Raw genomic sequence first — 25,415 nt, forward strand, 5'->3', positions numbered from 1 at the left:
CCATTTTTGTGCACAATTTGGGTGACAATTAGGGAGACATTACTGTACTGACTAATACACTGACTAAAATGTAGTATAGTATAGTCGGACAAGTGCGTAAATGATACTTCACGTCCCTGGACTATTTTGTAACTTGTTAAATTACGCAACAACCAAACGTCTAAAATTTGACAATATTTTTCCCCTCTGCTACTTGTTACACCATAATATCCGATATTCTGGTACAAGTTATCAACGCCTCCCATTGCAAAATTGTAATCGATTTAAATATTCTTGATTTTAATATCTTTTCTGTTCACTGGAACGAACGCTGGATTGCGAATAGTGGACGCGAGTCGCCACTGTGCCCGAGAAAATCCCTTCTCCTTTTGGCACTTGACGCTTCCGCCCGGAAAAATCTCCGGATTCTCTGCGAAAGGCTTGAAAGGAATCCGAATATTTTGACGAGTGACCGTGTGATCGGATTTATAAAATGCGAGGAAACGTATTAACCGGTACAGTAAATTCTCCCCAATTTTCCTTTAGCTTGTGAACAAAAATGGAGAATTTGGGGAGAAGAGATACGATTGTTCGAGCCTTGTGACTCATTTTTATAGCTGTAGATTTTCATTAATTGTAAAAATGGAGTGCAAGACTCAAAAATAGTGTCTCTTCTTCCAAATTGTCCATTTTTGTTTATAAACTGAAGGAAAATTAGGGAGAATTTATTAAGGAGAATTACGGAGCACTTTGATTTCGATTTTTCGAGCGACGAAAAAAACTATCTGCCTCGAAATTTCGACGTTCATAAAATTAGATATAAAATTGGAAATTTACGTGAAAAAATTCGCAAATATGTTCGCGGTAACTTCGGTTCGCAACGAATCCGTAGAACGAAGTCGTTTCGCAACCGAAGTCTATTTAAGCCTCTCGCTCTATCTTGAAGTGTCCGACTAAACGCATTCAATTACGATTATTCGAGCCTTGTGACTCATTTTTATAGTTCTAGATTGTCATTAATTATAAAAATGGAGTGCAAGGCTCAAAAATAGTGTATCTTCTTCCATTTTTGTTTATAAGCTGAAGGAAAATTAGGGAGAATTTATCAGGGAGAATTACGCAGCATTTTGATTTCGATTTTTCGAGCGACGAAGAAAGCTATCTGCCTCGAAATTTCGACGTTCATAAAATTCGATATAAAATTGGAAATTTACGTAAAAAACTCGCAGATCTGTTCGCGGTAACTTCGGTTCGCAACGAATCCGTAGAACGAAATCGCTTCGCAACCGAAGCCTATTTAAGCCTTTCCCTCTATCTTGAAGTGTCCGACTAAACGCATTCAATTACGATTATTCGAGCCTTGTGACTCATTTTTATAGTTCTAGATTGTCATTAATTATAAAAATGGAGTGCAAGGCTCAAAAATAGTGTCTCTTCTTCCATTTTTGTTTATAAGCTGAAGGAAAATATAAGCGACGAAGAAAGCTATCTGCCTCGAAATTTCGACGTTCATAAAATTCGATATAAAATTGGAAAGTTACGTAAAAAAATTCGCAGATATGTTCGCGGGAACTTCGGTTCGCAACGAATCCGTAAAACGAAGTCGCTTCGCAACCGAAGTCTGTTTAAGCCTTTCCCTCTGTCTTGAAGTGTTCGACTAAACGCATTCAATTACACCGCGTAAAGTCCCAATAAATAAATATCTTGACACAATGGCCGGGTGTACGTACTCGATTGTCCCGCGGGAACGATCTGCCCCGACGGAATCGCTGATCCAGGATCATCGCTAGAAATAACAGAACGTATTTTTCGCGGTTACACGACATTCGTTTAACAAAGAGCTCGATGCAGACTTCGCCGGCCGATTTCCATTGGCTGTTACCCGAATGCTTTCTCACCGGTCAGCCAGCATGATTATTTACCCCGCCTTAGGTGATTACACCTTGGTCTGCTGCGGCCGGGAGACCTCTAAATAAACTGACAGCCCGGGAAAACGCCGACACGGGCAGCCTTTATACTGCGATTACCACTCAAATCACCGTGAAATTCCCGTGAAACGCGTTTCATTGTGCCGCGGAACTGCAGGTAAAATTTAGATGTTCCTGTTACCCGAGAAACTTTCCCCGCCGCGCGCCGCAACGGAGCCGAAACGTTCCGAAATTTTCTTCGTGAATGGACTCCGATACTCGTTGCTTCTTTCTTTCTCCTTTTTTTCTGGACCGACGTTTACGGCGTTCCGTTCACCTTCGAGAGTTCTTCGAAAAGTATCTCGGTTTCTTGGCGCATAGTTTCAACGCGACCTCGAATCGATTCGTGAGGAAGAAAAGATTGAAGCCTTAATAAGCGACACAAATTTATGGTATTTTGGTATTACTGTTTATTATTATTTATTATTTGATATTACATATCATTATTTAGTGTTCTTTATTATTTTTTTTATTATATTTTTTTATATATTATTATTTATTAGTATTTATTGTTATTTGTTATTATTCATTTTATATATATATTTATATTATATATTATATATATTTATATATAGACTATTATATATATAATAGTCTAGTCAGTCTTATATATTATATTTCATTTCTATCAAGAAATGACGTCATAAGAAATCTGTGGTCCATTCGAAGGAAATTTCTCCATCCTCTTAATTTCTATGAATCATAATTCGAAATAATAATTTGAAGAGATCATAATCTGAAACAGCGGAAAGATTTAATGTCGATATAATAATTTATTAATAAATCTAAATCTAAATCAATAAATTGCATGATGCTCCCAACTTATAAGAATTATTATCGAAGACTATACGAGACTTCCAAATTATACTTCTGTTTCGTGAAACAGATGCGAACAATTTTTATCTTCGCGCTTACAAGTACACGCACACACACGCGCACACGCACACTTCACAAAACGAAACAAAAGCAACGAGAAACGCGTCGATCTCTGAACTCGAAAATGCCATATCGTTTCGATACAGATCGACGAACGCGTTTCCGCAAGAAAGGGTTGGGGAAATGTCGACAAATTCATGTTTTCATGTTTTCACGGTTCGTAACATTTTATTTACATACCTTTAAAATTATTTGTACAATTGGACGCGTGCCTCCCGCCGTGTAACATCGTTTCCGTATAGTCAAACTAAACGTCGTGGAACCGTATTTTACATTTTTGTACACGCGACAGATCTCTTTTTGTTATATTTATTTCGTTGATCGGTTCCCCATGGTCACCGTAAACTTTTCTCATCAGACATACAAATTACATCTACGTCGATCGTCGTCGCGCCGCCAGAATTTCACGTCTTATATTGCCACGGATGCGATTAAAATAAAGTATCCTCGGTACACCGATCTGCACCTTTCGTTTCAAATATTATACAACGATCTTTCTACGGAGGACAACGACGGGAAATTCTTCAAATATCTCGCAGGTGACGCGACGACGGGCTATTCAATTATTGCGATTCCTCGTACTTCGTACGAACCTTTGTCTCGTTACAATATTATACATTTATCATACAAAATTAATGGACGTACGCGAACTCTCCTCTCAGTCGATCAATTGCTTCGATATAATCTATCAATCTCTCGTGATATGTTTCCATCACAGTTATAAAGTCTTGCTATTCTTATTACAGTAATTTCTCCCCGATTCGCGTTCAAATTGTGCACAGAAGTGGACAATTTGGGAAGAAGGGATACGATTTGTTATACTCGTTGACGATCGAATAACTATCGAAAGAAGGAGCAGAAATTAGGGAAGGAATCACTGTACTCGTGCAACCGAGAATTAGAATCCGGAATCGATTGTCCCAGTTGCCTGGAACAAGCCTCGTGTTATGCTAAATTCAGCTCGGATCGATCGAACTGTAAATACCTTCTCCCGATTAATTTCGTCCACTACGCGATTTCAAACTTGAAACTTGAAACTTACACGTACCTATCACGTTTGCACGTACAATTAAATAATAATATGCTAATATCCCGAGACGCGACGCTTCGAGAGTCCAATTTCCGGTTAAACCAGTCCCGTTTCGAAGGACCGACGCAGCCTAGGCGGTCCCAAAAGTCGCTCGAGATAAGGAAATAGGGAGGTTCCCGAGGTCGTTTGAAGCAACTTTCTCCTTAGCGAAAATGCGATCCGAGGCTCCGTTTACGAGACATCGACGAAAAACGTAGACCAATGAGCGACGAGCACGACCGGCGCGCAAGCAGGCCCAGCTCCGGCGATTGGCTTGGCCGCCGCCTGGCAGTCGATCTCGCCTCTCATTGGTCGCCGTTTTTCGTTAATAACTCGTAAACGAAGCCGCGGATCGCGTTGTCGCTAAGGAAAAAGTTGCTTGAAATCTCCTCAAGAATCATCTCTCCGCATCTCCGTAAACTGCGACTTGCACAACCGCAACTGAACTTAGTTTAACTTCCCTAAAGATTCCACGCGAATGTCAGACCGCGCGCGTTCCATTGCGATTTTGAATCGCGAATCGAGTGTCGATTATAAAATTGAAAGACTCTCCGGGAACTTCGTTTGATTCTGCCCGATTCTAATCGCGGACACGCGAGTCTTCAACCACGAGGACGCGTCGAAGCAACCGAATAGCATCGAGCACGTGCTCGACGTGTTCTCGGTTCAGCCAGCTTTGTACATGTCGCAGATGATCCTCTCGATGGGTATGCCGCCGATGGTCCTCCTGAAAAAGAGCTCCTCGATGGCATGAGCGGACACCGAGCGAAGCGACGGCAGCAGCAGCAACAGCTTGCCGAACCTGAGCGCACCGAAGGAGGCCCCGCTTAGTCTCTGGCCCAGGGCCAGCTGGGCCCCGTCCCGCAGCCTGGCCACGGCAGCCGCGTCCCTGAGCCTGCTGCCGCTGCCGGCACTCGGCGACGTCGATCCGTTGCTGCTTCTGCTGCTTGGTAAAGGCTCGCAGTCCAAGCCAGCCTTGAATAACACGATCGCCCGGATGCAGGCGAACTCGTGCTGGTCGAGGTTCATCCCGTGGAAACCGGCCAGCGTCTCCCTGAAGCGGTTCACCTCGACGGCCAGACTCAGACCCTGCGGCCCCGGCGGAAGCAACGCGCTCGGGTCCAGCGTCGGCAGAATTTGCGCGGCTGCGAGCAGGAACAGCTCGCGCCAGGAGGACTCCAACAGCGTGAGCTGGTCCTCCATGGCCAGGTTCGTGCCGGCAGCCAGGTCTCGGGCCCAATGGACGTTCAGAAAGAGCAGCCTGGCCGCCTGCTCGCAGATGGACTCCGCGGTTATCGCCGGGATCAACGGCACGGGCGGTAGACCGGGCATGTTCACCGGAATCTGGAAGATCACGGGACGTTTTATAGATCGATCCTTGGTCTTTGAAATCTGATTATGCCGTGCGGAAACGTTTCTCGATTGAGCCGTTTATTTTGATAGTGGCATAAGTCACTTTATCGTAATGAAAAGTGGTGATTTTTTCATGTTTGTACGAAATTATTTATACTGAGAAAAATATCAGTATCCTGAGATAACAGATACAAGTAAATCTTCTCGAAAGTTAGCATCCATATTTTTAAACGTGTTAACCCTTTTAGTGCCGGAGACCGATATATCGGCTCTTGCTGCACTGGCGAGAAGTGCCAGAGCCGATATATCGGCCCGCGCCTTATAGCGCTTTATAATAACAAAATTTTACACATTTACAATATATAAATATAAATATAAATATTTATGTTATTATAATGAAGTATTATGCAAAATTATATCACAAATTTATTTATGACAACATAATTTTGTTTCATCAATGTTATATTACCTATAACAATTACATATTTCGGAGGAGATAATCCGTACGGCGCTTACCATGTAGCTTCGAGTTATTTTTTATGTTTGTTATGTAATATTATTTATCTTGTTACAAAATATATCAGAAATGCAAAGTGTATACTTTGTAATAAATGATCTATATAAAATTATGGTGAAAAGATGACTTTTTGTATGTGCAAATACGTTTCGTAAGAGAGAACTGGACTTTTACTTTCTTCATGATCTTTTATACCTTTGTTATTTATATAATTTTCAATGAATATAGAAAATCTAGTGTCATTGTTTTGTTCTCTATTTCGTCCTTAATATACTGCTTTTTGAATCACGTAAATATTGTTTCTTGTTCGGTTTTTATGAGCATTTTCCCAAACCCTAGTAAAACCGTGAAATTCGGCCGGTTAAAAACAAAGTGACTTATGCCACTTTCAAAATAAACGGCTCAATTTCTGAAGGCGTTCGCGACACATCGAAGTGCCCGGAAAGTGAGGAAAATTTATTTCTCTGCGGAAAGATTTACGACAGTTAACGATTAAAAGGTACAACAGTTTAATCTAAGACAGGAAAGAAATTCAATATTCAAGGAAGAAATTCGACTACATTATGTTATTATTTCTCTTGGGAAAGATTTACGACAGTTAACGAGTTAAAGGTACGACAGTTGACTCTAAGACAGCAACTGATGCTAGAAAAATAATTGCTATTTAAGGAAGAAATTCGATTACATTATTTGATTATTTCTCTGCAGAATTCTTGATTTTTTAAAAAATGTTTTATCGTGTTCTTAATGCGGCGAATATTTCATTTCGATTTGAGAAATAAGCAGAAACGTAAATATTAAAACGCTAACTATTAATTCTTGTATTTATAATTAAGGTGCTTCGGATCTCCTCGAAGCACCTTTTCCATGAAATTTCCACTTAGAAATAGACAAAAATATGAACACTATAATGAAAGAAAGAAAGAGATGTTCTCGAGATTTCCGGGCACGCGCCTAGAATTTAAGCTTTTGCGACCCTTAAAAATGGTAATTCGATTTTAGAGGTAAATCACACAGCAATTTGCGAAGCTGCAAATTTTTGGGAAACGCGGAGAGAATTATATTTTATTTGAATTCCGGCTTACCTTGGCCATGGCCACGCTGCTGCAATAAACAGAGTGCGAAAGGGGATGATGAGGGGCTGGCGCTGCGACGGTGACGCGTGTCTCGGTCGGCGGTTTAGGTAAAGCCAGATCTAAAGCCGCGGCCGATGGGGGCACCATGTTGCTCATCATTTCGGGTTCCTTAAAATACAAAGCCATCTGCCTGCGCAGAGTCGAATTTCGTGGGCCACGTTCGTGCTGAACAGCTGGAAAAATCCGGAAGATTTGCGTTCAAGCGCCGATCCAGAATACCGTCTCGCTTTTGCTGCGAGAGCTATTTCGGGTTATTATATATTGGGTTGGCAACTAAGTAATTGCCGATTTGTTCAATGAAATAAAAAATTTCTTTTCACTTCGAATGAAGTTTAATCTGTAATGTATTTTCCATTTTGTTCGATGACCTTTTGCCATCTCTCCGACAACTTGAAAATTCCACGCTCGTAGAAAGCCTGATCCTTTTCGGCCAAAAACTGAGTTAAGCGAGATTTTACAGCCTCATCGTCATTAAAAGTTTTACCACGAAGGGAGTTGTCCAGGGATCGAAATAAGTGGTAATCCGATGGCACGAGATCAGGGCTATATGGCGGGTGTAACATCAATTCCCAACCAATATCCATCAATTTTTGCCGAGTGGACAAAGACGTGTGCGGCCTAGCATTGTCCTGCTGAAAAATGACACCTTTACGATTGACCAATTCTGGTCGCTTTTCCTTGACCGCTGCACTCAATTTGTCCAGTTGCTAACATTCACGGATAATAAAAAATAACATAATAATAATAATAATCTTATAATATATAATAATATATATAATATAATTATTATATATATTTATATATTTATTATAATATTATATATTATAATATAATTATATATATATTTATATATTTATTATAATATTATATATTATAATATAATTATATATATATAATATATATAATATAATATAATATAATAATAATAATAATAATTTTATAATATAACATTTACGGATATCATAAAAATGGGAGTGAGAGACATCTATAACTGAAATCGGCAATTACTTAGTTGCCAACCCAATAAATAAAAATTATTCCTAATTATTCCTAAAATATTCCTACCAAGACCGGTCGAATGACACTTTGCTAAATTGAAATGGAACTTTGACAACAGAATTAAAGCGCCGATATAAAAGTTAACTTAAAACAGATAAAGAAGTACAGTAAATTCTCAGAACAAAAATGGAGAATTTGGGAAAAGAAGATACGATTATTCGAGCCTCTATTATTATTCGCGGCTTATTTTTACAGTCTCCGATTGTCAACAATCATAAAAACGAGGTCCAACCAAATATAAACGATTACAAACGATTGGGATAAAAACAATTTCCCGGAAACGGGGAACAACGGTGACTTATGCAAGGGTAAGTGTGGACGCTGTAAATACTGTGGTATTATTTATTTACGTAGAAGGTGTTACATTTTCTGTGAAAGTTCGTCTCTTCATTCATGAAAAACCGCAGTAATACCTACACTTACCCCTTCACAATTCTTTGGAGAAATGTACGCGTAAAAAGGTAAATTCGCTGGGTTTACGAATGTTAAAACTTCGAACGCATTTCTTTCGTCTCACCGTCCTTGTTCATCCCAGCTTGAATGCACTTGGCCAAACGACAGGCTCGGCATTGATTTCGATGCGTTTTGTCCACCATACATCCCCCCTCGGACTTCGCTTTGCAGACGTAATGACGATTTTTTCGTATCGATCTCTTGAAGAAACCGGCACATCCGTCACACGCGAATATACCGTAATGCTTCCCCGAGGAATGGTCCCGGCAGACCTTGCAAGGAATATCGTAAAGGATTCGACCTGAAACAGAAACGAGAAGCCGATCAGACCGGGTGCCATGCGCGTGCCGCGCCGGCTCGAAATTTGCTTTGACGCTTCGCAAATTGCCGAAGCTGTTTTAACACGTCCAGGGGATCGACGATCGATCACTGAAATTCCCACGAGGTCGAAGCAATTTAATTAATTAATTAAATTCGGTTCAATTGAACCGAAACTAGAAAGTTAATATTTATCATAGTGGACGACGTTAGAACTCTTCTCGCATCCGAAACGTCCTAGTCAATTTCAAGTTGTTCGAACATATTACAGTGAAAATGAATGTTCGAAGTTACTGGAAAATTAGTGTCACCCATATGTAAACGAAGCGGCCCTCAACGTGTTAACATTAAACCTACAGCGGTCAAAGTGACCGCTTTCTTATTTTGCAATTCTGCAAAGTTCCGAGACTCTTTCGTGGGAAACGCTTGAATAAGTTATATTATTGGAGCAAGTTTTATAATAAAGACTTTACAAATTCTGAATAAATTCGGTCTTCTCACTTTTGTGAAGCAGTACATGCCAATTAGTTATTACTGCTTGGTAGGTTTAGTGTTAATTACAGAATTGGGACGTTCCTTCCGATCCAGAATGCAGCCATGGCACGTATCCTTTTATATCGAAACGAAATCGAGCAATTAGCTCGAGCGAAATAGCTTCGAGATAATTATTAACGCTCGACGACTGGGTCAAGTTTGACCGAAGCGTCGACTGTTCACTTGAACGGAGACTGAGACAAAGAAACGTATTCCGTCGAGTCTCACAGTTTAGCCATATCGCTATCGGAGAAGATATTGCGGTGGCTCGTTTTAGTCGAGACACTCTGCGTGCATACAGGGTGGCGTGTTTAAAACGGGTCACCCGAAGAACTCCCGTTCGACATAAATCGACATAACCTTGACATAACCTTCAAATAAACTTGACATAACCTTGAAATAACCTTGACATAACCTGCGTGCATACAGGGTGACGCGTTTAAAACGGGTCAACCGAAGAACCCCCGTCCGTCTTCGACATAAATCGACATAACTTTGACATAACCTTGACATAACCTTGCATAACCTTGCATAACCTTAGCATAACCTTGACATAACCTTGACCATGCGAAGGTCAAACCTATTTTCTTCAATATACGCTAATGTCTCTCTAATTGACGCTCAGATTGTCCAGAAAAATGGACAATTTCGGAAGAGGAGAGATACGATTATTCGATCCCTGCGGCTCATTTTTATGGTTACTAATTATAAAACAATTATAAAAACGAGCTGCAAGGCTCGAATAATAATCTTCGATATATTCTATTTATTATATTATATTTTATATATGTCATATATAAAAACAATTTATATTCTACAAAAGGCATTTTTTTAATTTTCATTATAGGCTCAGATAAAGAAGTCGAAGAACAAGTGTTTCTAACTTTTTCCTTTCATTCCAGGTGATAGCAAAATTAACAGAAAGAGCTTTTTTAGCTACCGTCTAGTAGACTAGTCCCTCTGTCATCTAAAAGAAGAATCCAAGGCATTTGGTTCAGTTTTAAAATAAAGTCATATCGCGTTTTAAAAAGTGCGCGAAACTAGAAATGCGGTAATCACTCCCTAATCGACGCTCGGATTGCGCCCAAAAATGGACAATTTGGGAAATGGAGCCTCGTGCCTCGTTCTTATAATTCTCGACGATCGGCAACTATAAAAATAAACCGCAAGGCTCGAACAATCGTATCTGCTCTTCCCAAATTGTCCATTTCCGTTTTAGAAATTGAAGGAGAAAAAATCAGGGAGAATTTACTATATTTGCGTTCTTGACTCGATACGATCTCCCGGCAAGATTCGACGAACAACGACGGCGTCGAAGAGTCCCGAAACGCGTTCGCCGATCGGCCCTTGTTCCGGTTCATTTCAATTTCCGTTTAGCCGGACAAAGGGCTCCGAGAGGAAAACCTGACCGCCGCGAATCGATCATCGCCGTGTGTGTGTGCATTGTTGCTCGCTGGGCGACGCGACGAGACGCGGCGACGTCTGCGACGCCTAGAACGACGGTGAAATCGCGATGAAAACGTCGTTCAGTTCGAATAATGCCGGTATTTTGCGTGGCGGAGAAAACCCGTTTACCATCCGAAAACACGGATCCCATGAATGACCGGGGGTTTCGATGAATGGATCGATTTGTCGCCGCGTCCGAAGGACCTACTGGACGTACGCGCGGCTTCTATACCTGTTCCATGCTCGGCCGTTTCTACGCGGGACAAGGGTGTGGTGCATCTATAATGGGGGTACGAACTCGTTGTCACGAGCCCCGCCTACGCCATTGAACCCGGCCGAGGCTCGTGAATGCCGGTGAATGGGCCGGATGTGGCTGCTGCATTCAGCAGCCCTTAAGTGAGCAGCCCGAAACACGACACTTTGCGTCTCGTATCGCCCGATCTCTCTTGATCGGTACCCTCGGCTCCCTTTATCTTACTTAACGTGGATCTTATTAAAGGGAAAGATTGAACGTTTTCGAATTACCCCGGTCGGCCGCGTTGTTTCTTTTCACCGGCCCCGGGGGCCCGGCCGAGAAACGAGGATCCATCGCCGGCCCCGAGTTTGCCCATCCGGATCTATCGGGGAAACAACGGTCTCCGTGAATATTTGCTTCGGAGATAAGAGAGCAGATTCTCTTTTTTTTTCCTCCCTCCCCCCCCCCCTCCCTACGTGTTTGGATGACGCCGTTGGTTTTTGGCGTCGGCTTCTGTTGTTCCGCAGGCTTTTCGGTCGTCGGTCTCTTCTCTTGTTTGCACCGAACTGTTTTGCGGTCTCTCGGACACACGTGGCGAACACCGGCGCTTTTTTCTTCGCTTCTTCTCTTCGGCTTCGTTCGTTCCTTCGTTCGCCGATATCTCACCGTTTCGCGGGGATGCGATACGAAGGGTGCTTTTTGGTTCTCTAGAGCGACAGGACTTTTTCGATTGGGTTGTCTCTGTTGTTTGACTGTCGTCGGATAACAGTTTGTTTGGGCGTTTAAATTGAGGGAGCTTTGGCGAATTGTTGTGGAATTACTGAGACCCCGCGACAACGTTTATTAATTGTGGAAATTCGTTTCGAAAATCGATGTTCCGATCGATGAATCTGTATGGTTGAATTTTATGGGGCGCGTAACTATCCGAACCATCGATTTATTGAAGGAACAGCTTGGCAAGAAAATTATTTCAAGCAAACGGTAATATTACTTGATCGATTTAAATGGGAGTCCCTGTGTAATGGTCTTATTTTATGTTTATTACATAGATAATATTTAACCCTTATCGGACGTCAGATATTCAGGCTTAATGTTTAAATGTATACAGCATAGTCTTATTTTATGTTCGTTACATAAATAATATTTAACCCTTATCGGACGTCAGATATTCAGACTTAATGTTTAAATGTATGCAGCATAGTCTTATTTTATGTTCGTTACATAAATAATATTTAACCCTTATCGGACGTCAGATATTCAGGCTTAATGTTTAAATGTATGCAGCATAGTCTTATTTTATGTTCGTTACATAAATAATATTTAACCCTTATCGGACGTCAGATATTCAGGCTTAATGTTTAAATGTATGCAGCATAGTCTTATTTTATGTTCGTTACATAAATAATATTTAACCCTTATCGGACGTCAGATATTCAGACTTAATGTATAAATGTATACAGCATTAATGTATGTGGGACGTGACATACGTCCGATAAGAGTTAAATAATATTTCTTATATAAATAATAGTCTTCCTCTCATTACTTAATTTGAAAAAAAAAATCTATCAGAACATTCGGACAAAGAAAAAACGTTTTCATAAGCTTCCGAATATCATGAGTCAATAAACGAATTAAGACTGCGATTGCTGTTACTTGCACGCCATAAATTACCAACATTGAACATATAAAAAATTACGAAGAAGATTACATTTTCAGAAGATTGCACGCTATAAAATGTTAGATTTTATACCGCAGTATTCGGGGCGTCCGCAGCAATACCGACACTTACCCTAGAGAAACGTATCGCAGCAAATTAATGAGCGATTCATCGCGGAATGAGAAATCAAGCTTGAAACGAGCAGAAACAACCTGTTGATTGCGCGTGGCAGAGCTCGCTTATCGACTCGCTCGTTATTCGGATTTATTAAGCGCGTCGGTATTTTTTTCTAAAGACCGTCGGAATCACGGCGAGGAAGACGTCGAAAACGCGGAGAGTTTTTCGGTGCGTTTTATCAACGAAAGCGCAGAGAAGCGATACGCGAATCCCGGTGTATGCTTTTACTATTGCAATGGGTCACAATAATAGGGTTGCGCCCTTGCACAGTCCGAAGACCCTTCGCTCGGAGCATGAAGGGAAAGTTGAACTGCGAGCGCGGAGAATACATTGACAACCGCTTCACAGAATTACTGAAATTACACGGTAACTCGGCTAGACAATAATTCGATACAGACATTATTAAATCGATGGAAATGCAACGCGAGGTGTATTAATCTATTCTTGATTCGCGCTAATTGAATTTCGTCGGTTCACAGCGACCGGCACGATTCGAAGCGGACGTCGTTGAAATGAATTATCGAATATCGCGTTCTAAATTATAAATTGTAACAAATACCCAAAGCATAAGACACCCGAATACGCATGCACATGCACATGCATGCATTATACACAGGGAAATATTGAAACGTGCGAAGCTCGTGTACTTAACCTATAAGAAACCCGGGCATATTTGCAATAACGTTGTTTGAAATATTACATTATTATATATATATAATATTATAATATATAATATAATATAATATAATATAATATAATATAATATAATATAATATAATATAATATAATATAATATAATATAATATAATATAATATAATATAATATAATATAATATAATATAATATAATATAATATAATATAATATAATATAATATAATATAACATAATATAATATATAATATTACATTATTTACACGCCTGTGATTACTTTCGAAATAATGTTATTCGAAATGTTATTTCATATAACATGTTACTTTATTTCATAATTATTTTTAGGCCGCCCGAAATAACACTATTTCAAATGCTATTTCAAATAATATATTTCATTTTATAATTATTTGAAATATTATTTCACATAACATGTTACTTCATTTTATAATTATTTTAAATAATTGCGAAGTACAGTTTAATGTTTGGTGCTGATTCACGCCTTTTTACTTCAAACAAATCTCTACGAAGAGAGCGTCGCTCTCAACAAATTGTTGCGAAGATCTCGTCGAATAAAATCTTCTTGTTAATTATTACTTTCATCATTATCCCTTTTGGTCAATTTGAAACAAAGAAACAACGAGATAATGTATTATTTGAAGTTGCTTTATCGCAACCGAATATTATTTTCATTTTCTAACAATGCTGCCGAGAACAACGGTCCGAGGTAAATCATTTCAAGTTATTTATCTGATTTTTATATATATATTTCTGATATTTCTGATTATTATTATTATTATTATTATTATTATTATTATTATTATTATTATTATTATTATTATTATTATTATTATTATTTCTCGATTATTTTCAGATCTGACGATACGCTAGTTGCATTCAACATAAATTAATACGACGTCGTGAAAGGTGGATGATTTTTTTACCGTGTACACGAACACGGGTATCGACACCCTCGATTCTCTCGGCCACAAAGTGCAGTACTTCGGTGGACGTTTAACCAAGTTCCGATATCGTAATTTTAAAGAAGGTACGAGGCGAAAGAGAGAAAGAGAGAGAGAGAAAGAGAGAGAAAGAGACATAAACGAAGGAACGCGAGTTCTCATAGGCGAATCACGCGATGCCGCAGGTCGCATCAAATTTGCATTCGAGTGGCTCGCGAGTCATCGTTTTCCTGCCGTTTTCCTTTCCGTCGGCTTGTCAATCATTCATAGAAGTTTTACAGTGATCGAACTTGTCCCCCTCAGTCGAAGGAAAAGGAAAGAGAGGGAGGGGGGAAAGTAAGAGGGAGGGAAGGAAAGTACGAGGGAGGAGGGAGAGAAAGTCAGAGGGAGAAAGCAATAAATGCGCGCAAGTGCACGCTTGCTTGCGATTAGTCACACGCATATCGCGTGCTCGAAGTTGAGCTCGGTAAAGGGGCTGCAAAACGGACTCGTTTCCTCCGGACTTTCTTTTCCCTGGCTCGGTTCGGTTACTTTCTGAGAGTTTCTTGCATCTGTTTTAGTCGAGTGATTGATTAGTGGCTATCCCGTTCAAATAAATTAATTTAACCCTTAACGGTCCAATGCCGCCATACACGCGGCAGGAATCAATAAAACCGTAAAATCTGGCAGAAAACATTGGAAGAATGGGCACGATTGTTTCGATGAAAATATATCAACGAAGTTTTATTGAAAAAATTAATATCTCTTCTCTATATCTGATACAAAAATTTGCAGTAAAAAATTTCTCTTCGTCTGAGAAACAGTCTGGACTTGGCAGTGTGTAAACTGGAAATAGTTTTGGTCCCCTAAGGGTTAAAGCCTTTGAAAATTAATTAATTTATTATTAATTAATTAATTAAATCGGTTCGAAGCAGAAGTAAAAAATTGTGTCTGAAACGAGGAGAGCTTTGTCGATCGATTTGATGTAGTTTTGATGAGATTTCGTCGCGAATTTCGCTTGAAAAAATATTGACAGCTCGTGATTTAAGTTTTTGGCAAACAGTGGTCTATTACGAATCGATATATTTAAGCTCGACGAAGCTACGTGGAACTTTGAAATGAGGACCGGACTGCAGACTTCGTTTATTTATGGCTAAGATGAGAAGGTGAAATATCGTTAGATAACAAATTACCAAAATAACTGAAACAAGAAAACATGATCTGCTTTTAATTCTCGTATTTCGCAGTTTCGTAAAATGCATGAAACGCGCGAAACGCAGTCGAGCGACGACTATAAAATTTTCAGTTTGTTCGTTTGACATGTTAAAATTACAGGCTATTGATGTTTGCCACCCTAAAACTACGCCGGACACCGGAGGGGTCAATTTCGGCGTGGATTCAACCGGATGTGATTCACTCCGAACGATGCGACAGTTGCATTCGGCGCATCTTTTCATGAAAAAGCTCTCATTAGTTATGCAGCCTTGATGATACAGGTCTGTCCGCCGCGCTGGAATAGAGGGAAAAAAAATATGTTCGCTCGCAATTACAGATGCGGCAAGCCGTAAGGGCGAAAAAAGGGTGAGCGAGCGCGCGCGTAACCGCGCCGTTCGATGGAAAGTTCAGAGCGTAACTTCCAGTCTCGAAAGTTCACCCCAACGCGGCCGAGCAATTTCTCGCGTGCGATTCTCGTTTTAATTTATTGAATCCAAATTACACCGCCAATAACCGTCTTCTTCGTTTCGCGCTCCTTGCTCGCGCGCGTTAATTTTTATAACCCACTTCTTCTCGCGCGAACCAGCAACAACGAAATAAAATGCGCGCGTGCTGCGATTTCGGCGAGCAGAAATCCTTTGGGGAATTTTTTGTCTCGCCGGGTACATTTTTTCGTAACGCTAATACTAGGCACACACAAACGGTAGGAAGAAAGTTTATTTGACGACGGTAAAGCAGTATTTGAAGGGCGGTGGGGGGTGGGGGGTGAGACTGGGATAATCTTCTTTTAAAACGACCCGCGACAAAAATACCTGAGAAATCTTGGGATTAAAGGACCTTCTTGCTATTAGCGGTAGAGCAGACGAATGTTTCCTTGCATTTTAAATAGACCCGCCGAAGAATTTTCATTTCGTTTCTTTTTGCGACGACGCGGCGAGAAACTTTCCGCTGTAAATTACGCCGAAAAGAAAAAATTGCGTCGAAGTGGAAAGAGTTTTTTTATACGAAAGTTCTTATAACGTTCGGTAGAGAATTCGTCAGATTGCACATAAAAGTGGACAATTCGAGAATCGCATCTGCGCTTCCCAAACTGTCCATTTTTCTACGCAATCTGAGCGCGAATTAGGGAGAAATTACTGCATTCCTATTTCACGTGTATTCCTGTTTCACGTGTATTTCCGTTACACATATATTTTCTGTTAACCCTTTGCAGTCGAGACTATTACTACTCGAAAATGAAAGAATTTGTATCAAGTTCCAGTATTTCTATTCGGTATGGCTGTTTTTATTTGGTGCAATGTAAATTTAACCAGTTTGCTTAGAGAATATTTCTATCTCTTAACAATTTATTGAACGCAAAACTTCAATAATGTGTAAATTCTTTTCAAAAATGGTACACAGTAACTTTTAGTGTCGTCACAGAGACGCCGGTCGAGTGCAAAGGGTTAAATGGCAGGGCTGAATTTAGATTTAGATTTTTGAAATCACAATTAGGCTATAAATATTTTTACCTTCACATGTAATACAGAATTATATAACAAATTTAAATAAATTTGTTTCTTGAAACAGTAGTTACACATGGAAACAGCATTCCATATAAATTTAATCACGTAATATCTACACATGTAACAACTATTTCAACGAAGATTTATTTTTCCCAAATTCTGTGTATTACAGGAGCAGATCAAAACATTTACAATCCATTTACCATGTAAAAAATCTATTTTTCGCAATAGATCTTTGCGTTCAAAAATCTATTTTTCGCAATAGATCTTTGCGTTCAAAAATCTATTTCTCGCAATAGATCTTTGCGTTCAAAAATCTATTTTTCGCAATAGATCTTTGCGTTCAAAAATCTATTTTTCGCAATAGATCTTTGCGTTCAAAAATCTATTTTTCGCAATAGATCTTTGCGTTCAAAAATCTATTTTTCGTAATAGATCTTTGCGTTCAAAAATCTATTTCTCGCAATAGATCTTTGCGTTCAAAAATCTATTTTTCGTAATAGATCTGTGCGTTCAAAAATCTATTTTTTGCAATAGATCTTTGCGTTCAAAAGTCTATTTTCCGTAATAGATCTTTGCGTTCAAAAGTCTATTTTTCGTAATAAATCTTTGCGTTCAAAAATCTATTTTTCGTAATAAATCTTTGCGTTCAAAAGTCTATTTTCCGTAATAGATCTTTGCGTTCAAAAATCTATTTCATAACGTTATGAAAAAATTACAATATTATCGGAGAATAATATCTCCGATAATATTGTAAAATATTGCAAATATTTATACACGTCGAGGTATATTGGTTCTAAAAAAACGCGGTGAATCGTCGTTTATGGGAGACGCGTAATTCTTGCTGGTACAAGTACGTAGATACATGTTGCTGCGTAGGTGACAAATAGAAGGAGAGCGTCTCGGATCACTTAGATGATATCATCGTTCATATTGTCATCGTCCATCAGGTGTTACGTTGATCGTTAGTGGAGCATGGGAATTTCGCGGCATGTGTCAGGGAGCAGGCACCTCCCATCATTGTATGCGTACCCACAGTATACGTGCATTCATCCGTCATCTGTTTGCCCGTCGCGCGACGCGTCGCCGTTCGCCGTTCGCCGCTGCGCCGTAGGGGTTGCGATCCGCCCTCCGGCGAGAGATGCGCGCGATTCTTCTCTATCTGCTTTTTTACCTTTCCACCACCCGTCCGGCCCTCCCCACTCTCTTCTTACCCCCGCTGTTCGCTCGTAGATCGCGTTCTATTATTGCGATACACTCGATAATCGCACGCGAACGCAGCACGAAATTAATCGAAAATAACCGGAGGCTTCTCTGCGATTCTTTACGAAGCCTAAAAGTTCTTCAACCCTTACGTTGGCAAAGTTAGTGGCGCTTGTAATAAGTAGCAAAAATTTTTTACACAGACAAAGGTTACCAAAATTAGTTACACAGACGAGGTTACGAATTTTAAGGAGGTTCGATCAGTGGAATTAAATTTGAATCAAATTTAACGTTCGAATTCTGAAACTTAGACAATTTTTTATTCGATCAACACTGTTTCATGGTTTTATTGTTACTTAATGATCCTGGGTAGGTATAAAAGCGTCGATGATTTATTTGTGTGTGTGATTGGTTAAAATAGCATTGTAAATTTAAGGTTGTGATTTTGAAATTTTATGCACACGTATTGGTCGTTTCTAAAGGCGTAGCGTCGTCAAAATTCATGGTTTATAGGCGGATCGCTTTTAATTTAAATTTATTTCAACATATTTTAAGGCGACTCGATTTGTTAGATTAAATTCGAATTATATTCAACGTTAGAATTTCGAAAGTTAATTTTATATTCGATCAACGCAGTTTTATAGTTTTATTGTTATTATTTAGTGATTCTGGTTATAGGTTTTAGACCATAGTCGGTAGACAAGTGAATCAGTAGCAAGTAATCAATTTGCCTGTAAGGGGCTTTTGTGTGCCCTATGCGGCCGGCAACCCGGGTCTTTCAAGCCCAGGCTTAATTTTTTATTGTCCTAGGTTCTGAGAAAATTCGACAGAATTCGATAATACTTATTGAAGTTTCTACTTTAGCCTCTCGGCTGTTAACAACAATGTGTATACTCGTCGTAACGAAATGGCAATATTACATTTTACAATAAAAATACTTCTCCTGCGATTTCGGTTAAAATGCTTGCTAGAGTAAATAAATATATAGAATAATTAGAATATTCAGAATAAATAAATATATAGAATAATTAGAACATTCAGAATAAATATATATATTGAATAATTAGAATATTCAGAGTAAATAAATATATAGAATAATTAGAATATTCAGAATAAATAAATATATATTGAATAATTAGAATATTCAGAATAAATAAATATATAGAATAATTAGAATATTCAGAATAAATAAATATATAGAATAATTAGAATATTCAGAATAAATAAATATATAGAATAATTAGAATATTCAGAATAAATAAATATATAGAACAATTAGAACATTCGGAATAAATAAATATATAGAACAATTAGAACATTCAGAATAAATAAATATATAGAATAATTGGAATATTCAGAATAAATAAATATATAGAGTAATTAGAATATTCAGAATAAATAAATATATAGAATAATTAGAATATACAGAATATACATATAATATATATATAATATATAAGAAATACAGGATATATAGAATATGTAAAATATATAGAATATATAGAATATATAGAATATATAGAGTATATAGAACATATAGAATATATAGAACATATAGAACATATATAAGCCATTTAACCCAGTTTTAAAACAGTTATCGCGTGTTGAAAGGTGTACGAACACTTATGTGGGCCACAGCATGTTACCTTTCCGAAACAATCCCCGAATTAGCCGAACGGGACGAGAATCGGGGGCGTTGATTTCTCGACGAACGACCCGAAATTCAACCACCCGCGACAACCTGTTAGTGCGCCATGGAGATTCGTAGTTACCGTGTTCTGTTCCGGCCATCTGTTGTTATTTTCTCATGGACGAATGCCACGAGGGAGGAATCATTTAAATGCGCTAGCCTTTCTACCCCGTTTAAATGTCGCATATGCTATTTGTTTCACACGAGACGAGATGCGCGACGAGGCGCACCCTTCCATTAACGTGCCAATTAGCAGAGCGCCCCGGTTTTCGATACAAATGATATCGCAAACGGAAAACAATGTGTTCTGTCGTCGCGAAAATCATAGTCGAAATCATTCCGTTCCCCCAGCACCGCCCCCCCCGCCATTCTTTTAAATATTATAATCACAATAAGTATTTGTAAATATTAATATATTGTGTATAAATATCTTTTATACAAATATTACAAATATTTAAAAAATATTATAATAATAATAGATATATATTTATTAATATACAGGGTGTCCCACAATTATTTTAACAGCCGAAAATGAGGGGTAGCTGAGGTCATTTGAAGTAACTTTTTCCTTTGCGAAAATGCAATCCGCGGCTTTGTTTACGAGTTATTAACGAAAAACACTGGCCAATGAGAGGTGACGGTGCGAGAGAGAGGGTCCGCGAGAGAGTCCGCAGCACGATGCTTTGACAGAAGGTCGGGACGGACTCGAGCCGCGTTCGAAGTATTGAACAAGTCACGAAGCGAGAACTTTCCGGATTTTTTTAACTACATAACAGTGATATTTTTAAGATAAACGCTGTTCACCTTTACTTTAGAACGTCTGAAGAATATTCACTAATTTTTCGGACTCGAAATAATATGTAGTTTAACCGTGACAGTCGTTTTAATTTTCTGGTGTGCATGACACCTTATGTGTACCATATGAAATTTTTATGCAAGGTGTACAGTGAAGATTAACGAATGATTTGCAAAGCTGATTTAATAATAAATAAGGGACGTAAAGGATTTGTTTATTAGAGAGATATGAAAAATATTATCAGTAAGAAACTCACCCATTTAGTTGAGGATGCATTTGCTGGCTGAAATTCATGATGTCGAAGGGCACTGACCTTGTACAACGTACAGCTGATCTTTCACTGCACTGTCACTAAACACTGATCACTTAATTAATCACTGATAATCCGAATCACTTGTGGATATTTAAGAAAGATCACTGAGACTCGTTCGCGGATAATCGTTTATTCGACGCGTTCGTTCGGAAGTCGACGTTTCACTGCCAAAAAATCGAGGCCTCGACCGTGGGCCCTTGTCGTTCGTCTTTCGGCCGTCCGAGGAAATAACACCCGATACTATTTTCTTCGAAGCGCAGGGTACCGCCAAATGAAATAAACAAGATATGCAGAGACGTAAACTGTGTCCGACCCGCTGTCACCCTGCGCTCTTAGAACGTAATTAATGGCCGTGCGAAGAAAATGGTATCGAGTGTCATTTCCTCGGACGGCCGAACGAAGAACAACAAGGACCCACAGTCAAGGCCTGAATTTTTCGGCAGTGAAACGTCGACTTCCGAACGAACGCGTCGAATAAACGATTATCCGCGAACGAGTCTCAGTGATCTTTCTTAAATATCCACAAGTGATTCGGATTATCAGTGATTAAATAACTGATCAGTGTTTAGTGACAGTGCAGTGTAAGTGAACTTCGCAAATAACCATACCGGAGGTTCCACCGACAGTATCCCTCGAATGTTGCGGTCATCGACCTGGGATCAGCTGTTCGTTGTACGAGGTCAGTACGTACGAGTCAGCAAATGCATCCTCAACTAAATGGGTGAGTTTCTTATCGATAATATTTTTCATATTTCTCTAAAAAACAAATCCTTTACGTACCTCAACGCGATTATTTCGAAAAATTAGTGAATATTCTTCAGACGTTCTAAAGTAAAGGTGAACAGCGTTTATCTTAAAAATATCACTGTTATGTAGTTAAAAAAATCCGGAAAGTTCTCGCTTCGTGACTTGTTCAATACTTCGAACGCGGCTCGAGTCCGTCCCGACCTTCTGTCAAAGCATCGTGCTGCGGACTCTCTCGCGGACCCTCTCTCTCGCACCGTCACCTCTCATTGGCCAGTGTTTTTCGTTAATAACTCGTAAACAAAGCCGCGGATTGCATTTTCGCAAAGGAAAAAGTTACTTCAAATGACCTCAGCTACCCCTCATTTTCGGCTGTTAAAATAATTGTGGGACACCCTGTATAGTACTCTTGATACCTCTCTGAAACCTTTATTTCGATGACAGACAGCTCCATAAAAAATATTATAATAATAATAAATATATATTTATTAATATATAGTACTTGATACTTCTGAAACCTTTATTTCGATGACAGACAGCTCGATAAAAAATATTATAATAATAATAATTATATATTTATTAATATATATTCCACCCGATACTTCTGAAACCTTTATTTCGATGACAGACAGCTCGATAAAAAATATTATGATAATAATAATTATATATTTATTAATATATATTCCACCCGATACTTTTGAAACCTTTATTTCGATGATAGATATCTCGATAACAGATCCGCTTGAAAATCAAAAGTAATAACAGAGACAATCGAAGATCCTCGCCGTGATGGAACATTATTGCGCCCAAGTTTAGTTCATACTAATTGCTACAGGCATACCCTTCCACGATCTGTCGCCTCATTTCACGCGTTGCACAACACAAAATGATCTGTTCGGCCTCCGAATTGCCGTCGAATTAGAAATTGGAAATAAAACATTAGAAATAAGAAAGTTAAGTCATCGTTTCTATATTCTAGCATTACTACGCATTCGTATTAGTTCACCGGCCTGCTGGTCGCTGCATTTTTCTGCCGACTGCGTCGAGTGTCTAATAAAAACGAGCCGCGAGGCCTAAAAAATAGCGACGAACTATTCTGAAATCCGCCGGTTTCGATTCCAATGCCCGAACATTTCTGTGAAAGACGTTACTGCATCGGTAAATTTCGCTTCAAGAATTTCCAACGTCCGGTGCAATTTCGCAGACCGCTGGCAACAGTTCGGGCAGCTCGCTGCATCAGAGAAGTCAAACTGCATCGTCCGAGGGAAAGCAAAGGATTTAATCCTCCGCATCCCTACGGATTAAAAGACCGTCGACCTTCCATCAATGACTCGAAAGGTGTCCGTTTTTACGAGCGCGAAGGATTCGAGCGCAAATTTTCACGAATTGACGTTCCATCACCTGCGAAGCCCTTCCTGCACCGAAATGGTAAAAAAGGTGGTCGGAACGTCTCTCTCGTACGTTCGTTTAACAATCCTTTCAGGTACTGCTGTAGGTCGTGTAATTAGAAACCGCTGTCATTCGAGATACCAGGTTCTATAACGGCAACGAAAATAACCACTTTTATAACTGTGGTCACAGAGCTAACGAGTATTGTAAACGAGGTTTCCATTTTATTGTCCCCGGACAAGGGTGGCTACCCTTTATTCGAGAATGACGCCGGTAATGTAAATACTTTTCTATTCCTTTTTTGTCAATTCTACCGCATCCCTTTCGAAGAAAATTAAAGTATTACTTTAATCTGCAAGAGTGTGTAATGCAATGTTTTCTCTCTCTCTTCTCTCTCTCTCTCTCTCTCTCTCTCTCTCTCTTCTTTCCCTCTCTCTTTCTCTTTGAATCATTAATAGCCTTGAGCAACTGTGAGAAACAACGGAAAGACAAAATTGATTCTTCTTCAAACGCGTTCGTAGCAGCGCCACGTGCTCGTCGGAGACGTTTTTATTCGGAACGAAATAATTAATCGGTCGCATGTCGGAAATGGCGGGGGAAGGGGGCTGCAAGTAGAAGCATGCGAGTTTCATTCAACGCGCGGAGCTGTGGACTCGCACACGATCGAACGCTATTATTTTATATTACTATTAATATTATTATAATATTATTTTATATTATTATTAATATTATTATAATATTACTAATTATAGTATTACTAATACTTATTATAATATTATAGTATATAATATACTATAGTAAATAATATTATAGTATATAATATATAGTATATAATATACTATAGTAAATAATATTATAGTATATAATATATATATATATATATTATATACTATAATATTATTATATATATATATATATTATATATATATATATAAATTACTAAAATTATATACTAAAAATAAAAATTATAAATATTAAAATTAAATACTAAAAATAAAAATTACTAAATATTATATACTATAATATTATTTATATTATTATTAACGAAAACGGTTTGACGAGCATCCGATTTTAACCTTTTAGGCACAACGCGCCACCATAGTGGCTTCCGCAGATGTCATCTTTCAGAACGACACGCCACTATAGTGGCTTTCGCGGATGTCATCTCTCTGGGCGACGCGCCACTATAGTGGCTTTGTCTAGTAGCTCACTCGCTCATCGTTTGAACCAAATAATCGTCTTCATATGCATTGTTTCACACTTCTTTTGTCTTCACATCGATTTACAACAGTCTACAGGGTGTCCCAAAAATGTCTCGCAATCCGGAAATGGCGGATTCCTCGGATCATTTGAAGCAATTTCTTCCTTTACAAAAATTGTCTCCGAGGCACCGTTAACGAGTTATTAACGAAAAACAGTGACCAATCAGAATCGAGTACGGCTGACGCGAGGCTAACCAGCGCACGAAGCCCAGTTCCGCTCAATGGCTCGATCGCCTCGCGCCAGCCGAGCTCGCCTCTCATTGGTCACTGTTTTTCGTTAATAACTCGTTAACGGTGCCTCGGAGAAAATTTTTGTAAAGGAGAAAGTTGCTTCCAATGGCCCGAGGAACCCGTCACTTTCGGATTGCGAGACATTTTTGGGACACCCTGTATATACAGTGTCAGACTCTGTACAGTACACATCAGACTCTGCCGTCCAAAGAAATAACCTCGTGCAGAATTCAGCCGTACCTAAAAGGTTAACGAAAGCGCGGTTCGACGAGCATCCGATTTTAACGTACTCTCGCGTCGTTGTTCGATCCGTCAGTTGTCAGTTTATCGTACTCCATTTTGAATTCGACGCGACGTTAACTGTCTTAGAAACGAGACTTTCGGTTCGTCTCGTAGAAAGCGTCTGCGAGCGCAGCGCACCGCGGCGACGAAAGATAAAAAGGTTGAGGCACGGTTTCACCATAAAAGACTTACTGGAAGAGGCAGGCATTTTCGGCTGCGGCACAGGCATGTGGCCGATCTGCTGGTCCGGGTTCTGCATCTTCACTGCACAACACACTATCACCGCGAAGAGATCGAGAGACGAGTCCGCGGCTGTTGGCAGCCGACGAACTTTCGCTGAAAACGCGTCGCGATCACAG

General features: G+C 39.2%; 1 protein-coding gene across 1 annotated transcript; it reads right to left on the reverse strand.

Annotated features, from left to right (window-relative positions):
- Positions 1–3,022: 3,022 nt before the first annotated feature.
- Positions 3,023–25,415, reverse strand: tll (nuclear receptor subfamily 2 group E member tailless). Its single transcript, XM_076523373.1, has 4 exons — positions 25,249–25,415; positions 8,534–8,770; positions 6,907–7,130; positions 3,023–5,295 (listed from the first exon to the last, which is right to left on the reverse strand). Exons 1-4 carry the CDS (start codon positions 25,313–25,315, stop codon positions 4,618–4,620), a joined length of 1,206 nt encoding a protein of 401 aa, XP_076379488.1. The 5' UTR covers positions 25,316–25,415; the 3' UTR covers positions 3,023–4,617.

The sequence above is a fragment of the Megalopta genalis genome, chromosome 6, assembly GCF_051020955.1.
Source record: "Megalopta genalis isolate 19385.01 chromosome 6, iyMegGena1_principal, whole genome shotgun sequence".
Classification (NCBI taxonomy): domain Eukaryota; kingdom Metazoa; phylum Arthropoda; class Insecta; order Hymenoptera; family Halictidae; genus Megalopta; species Megalopta genalis.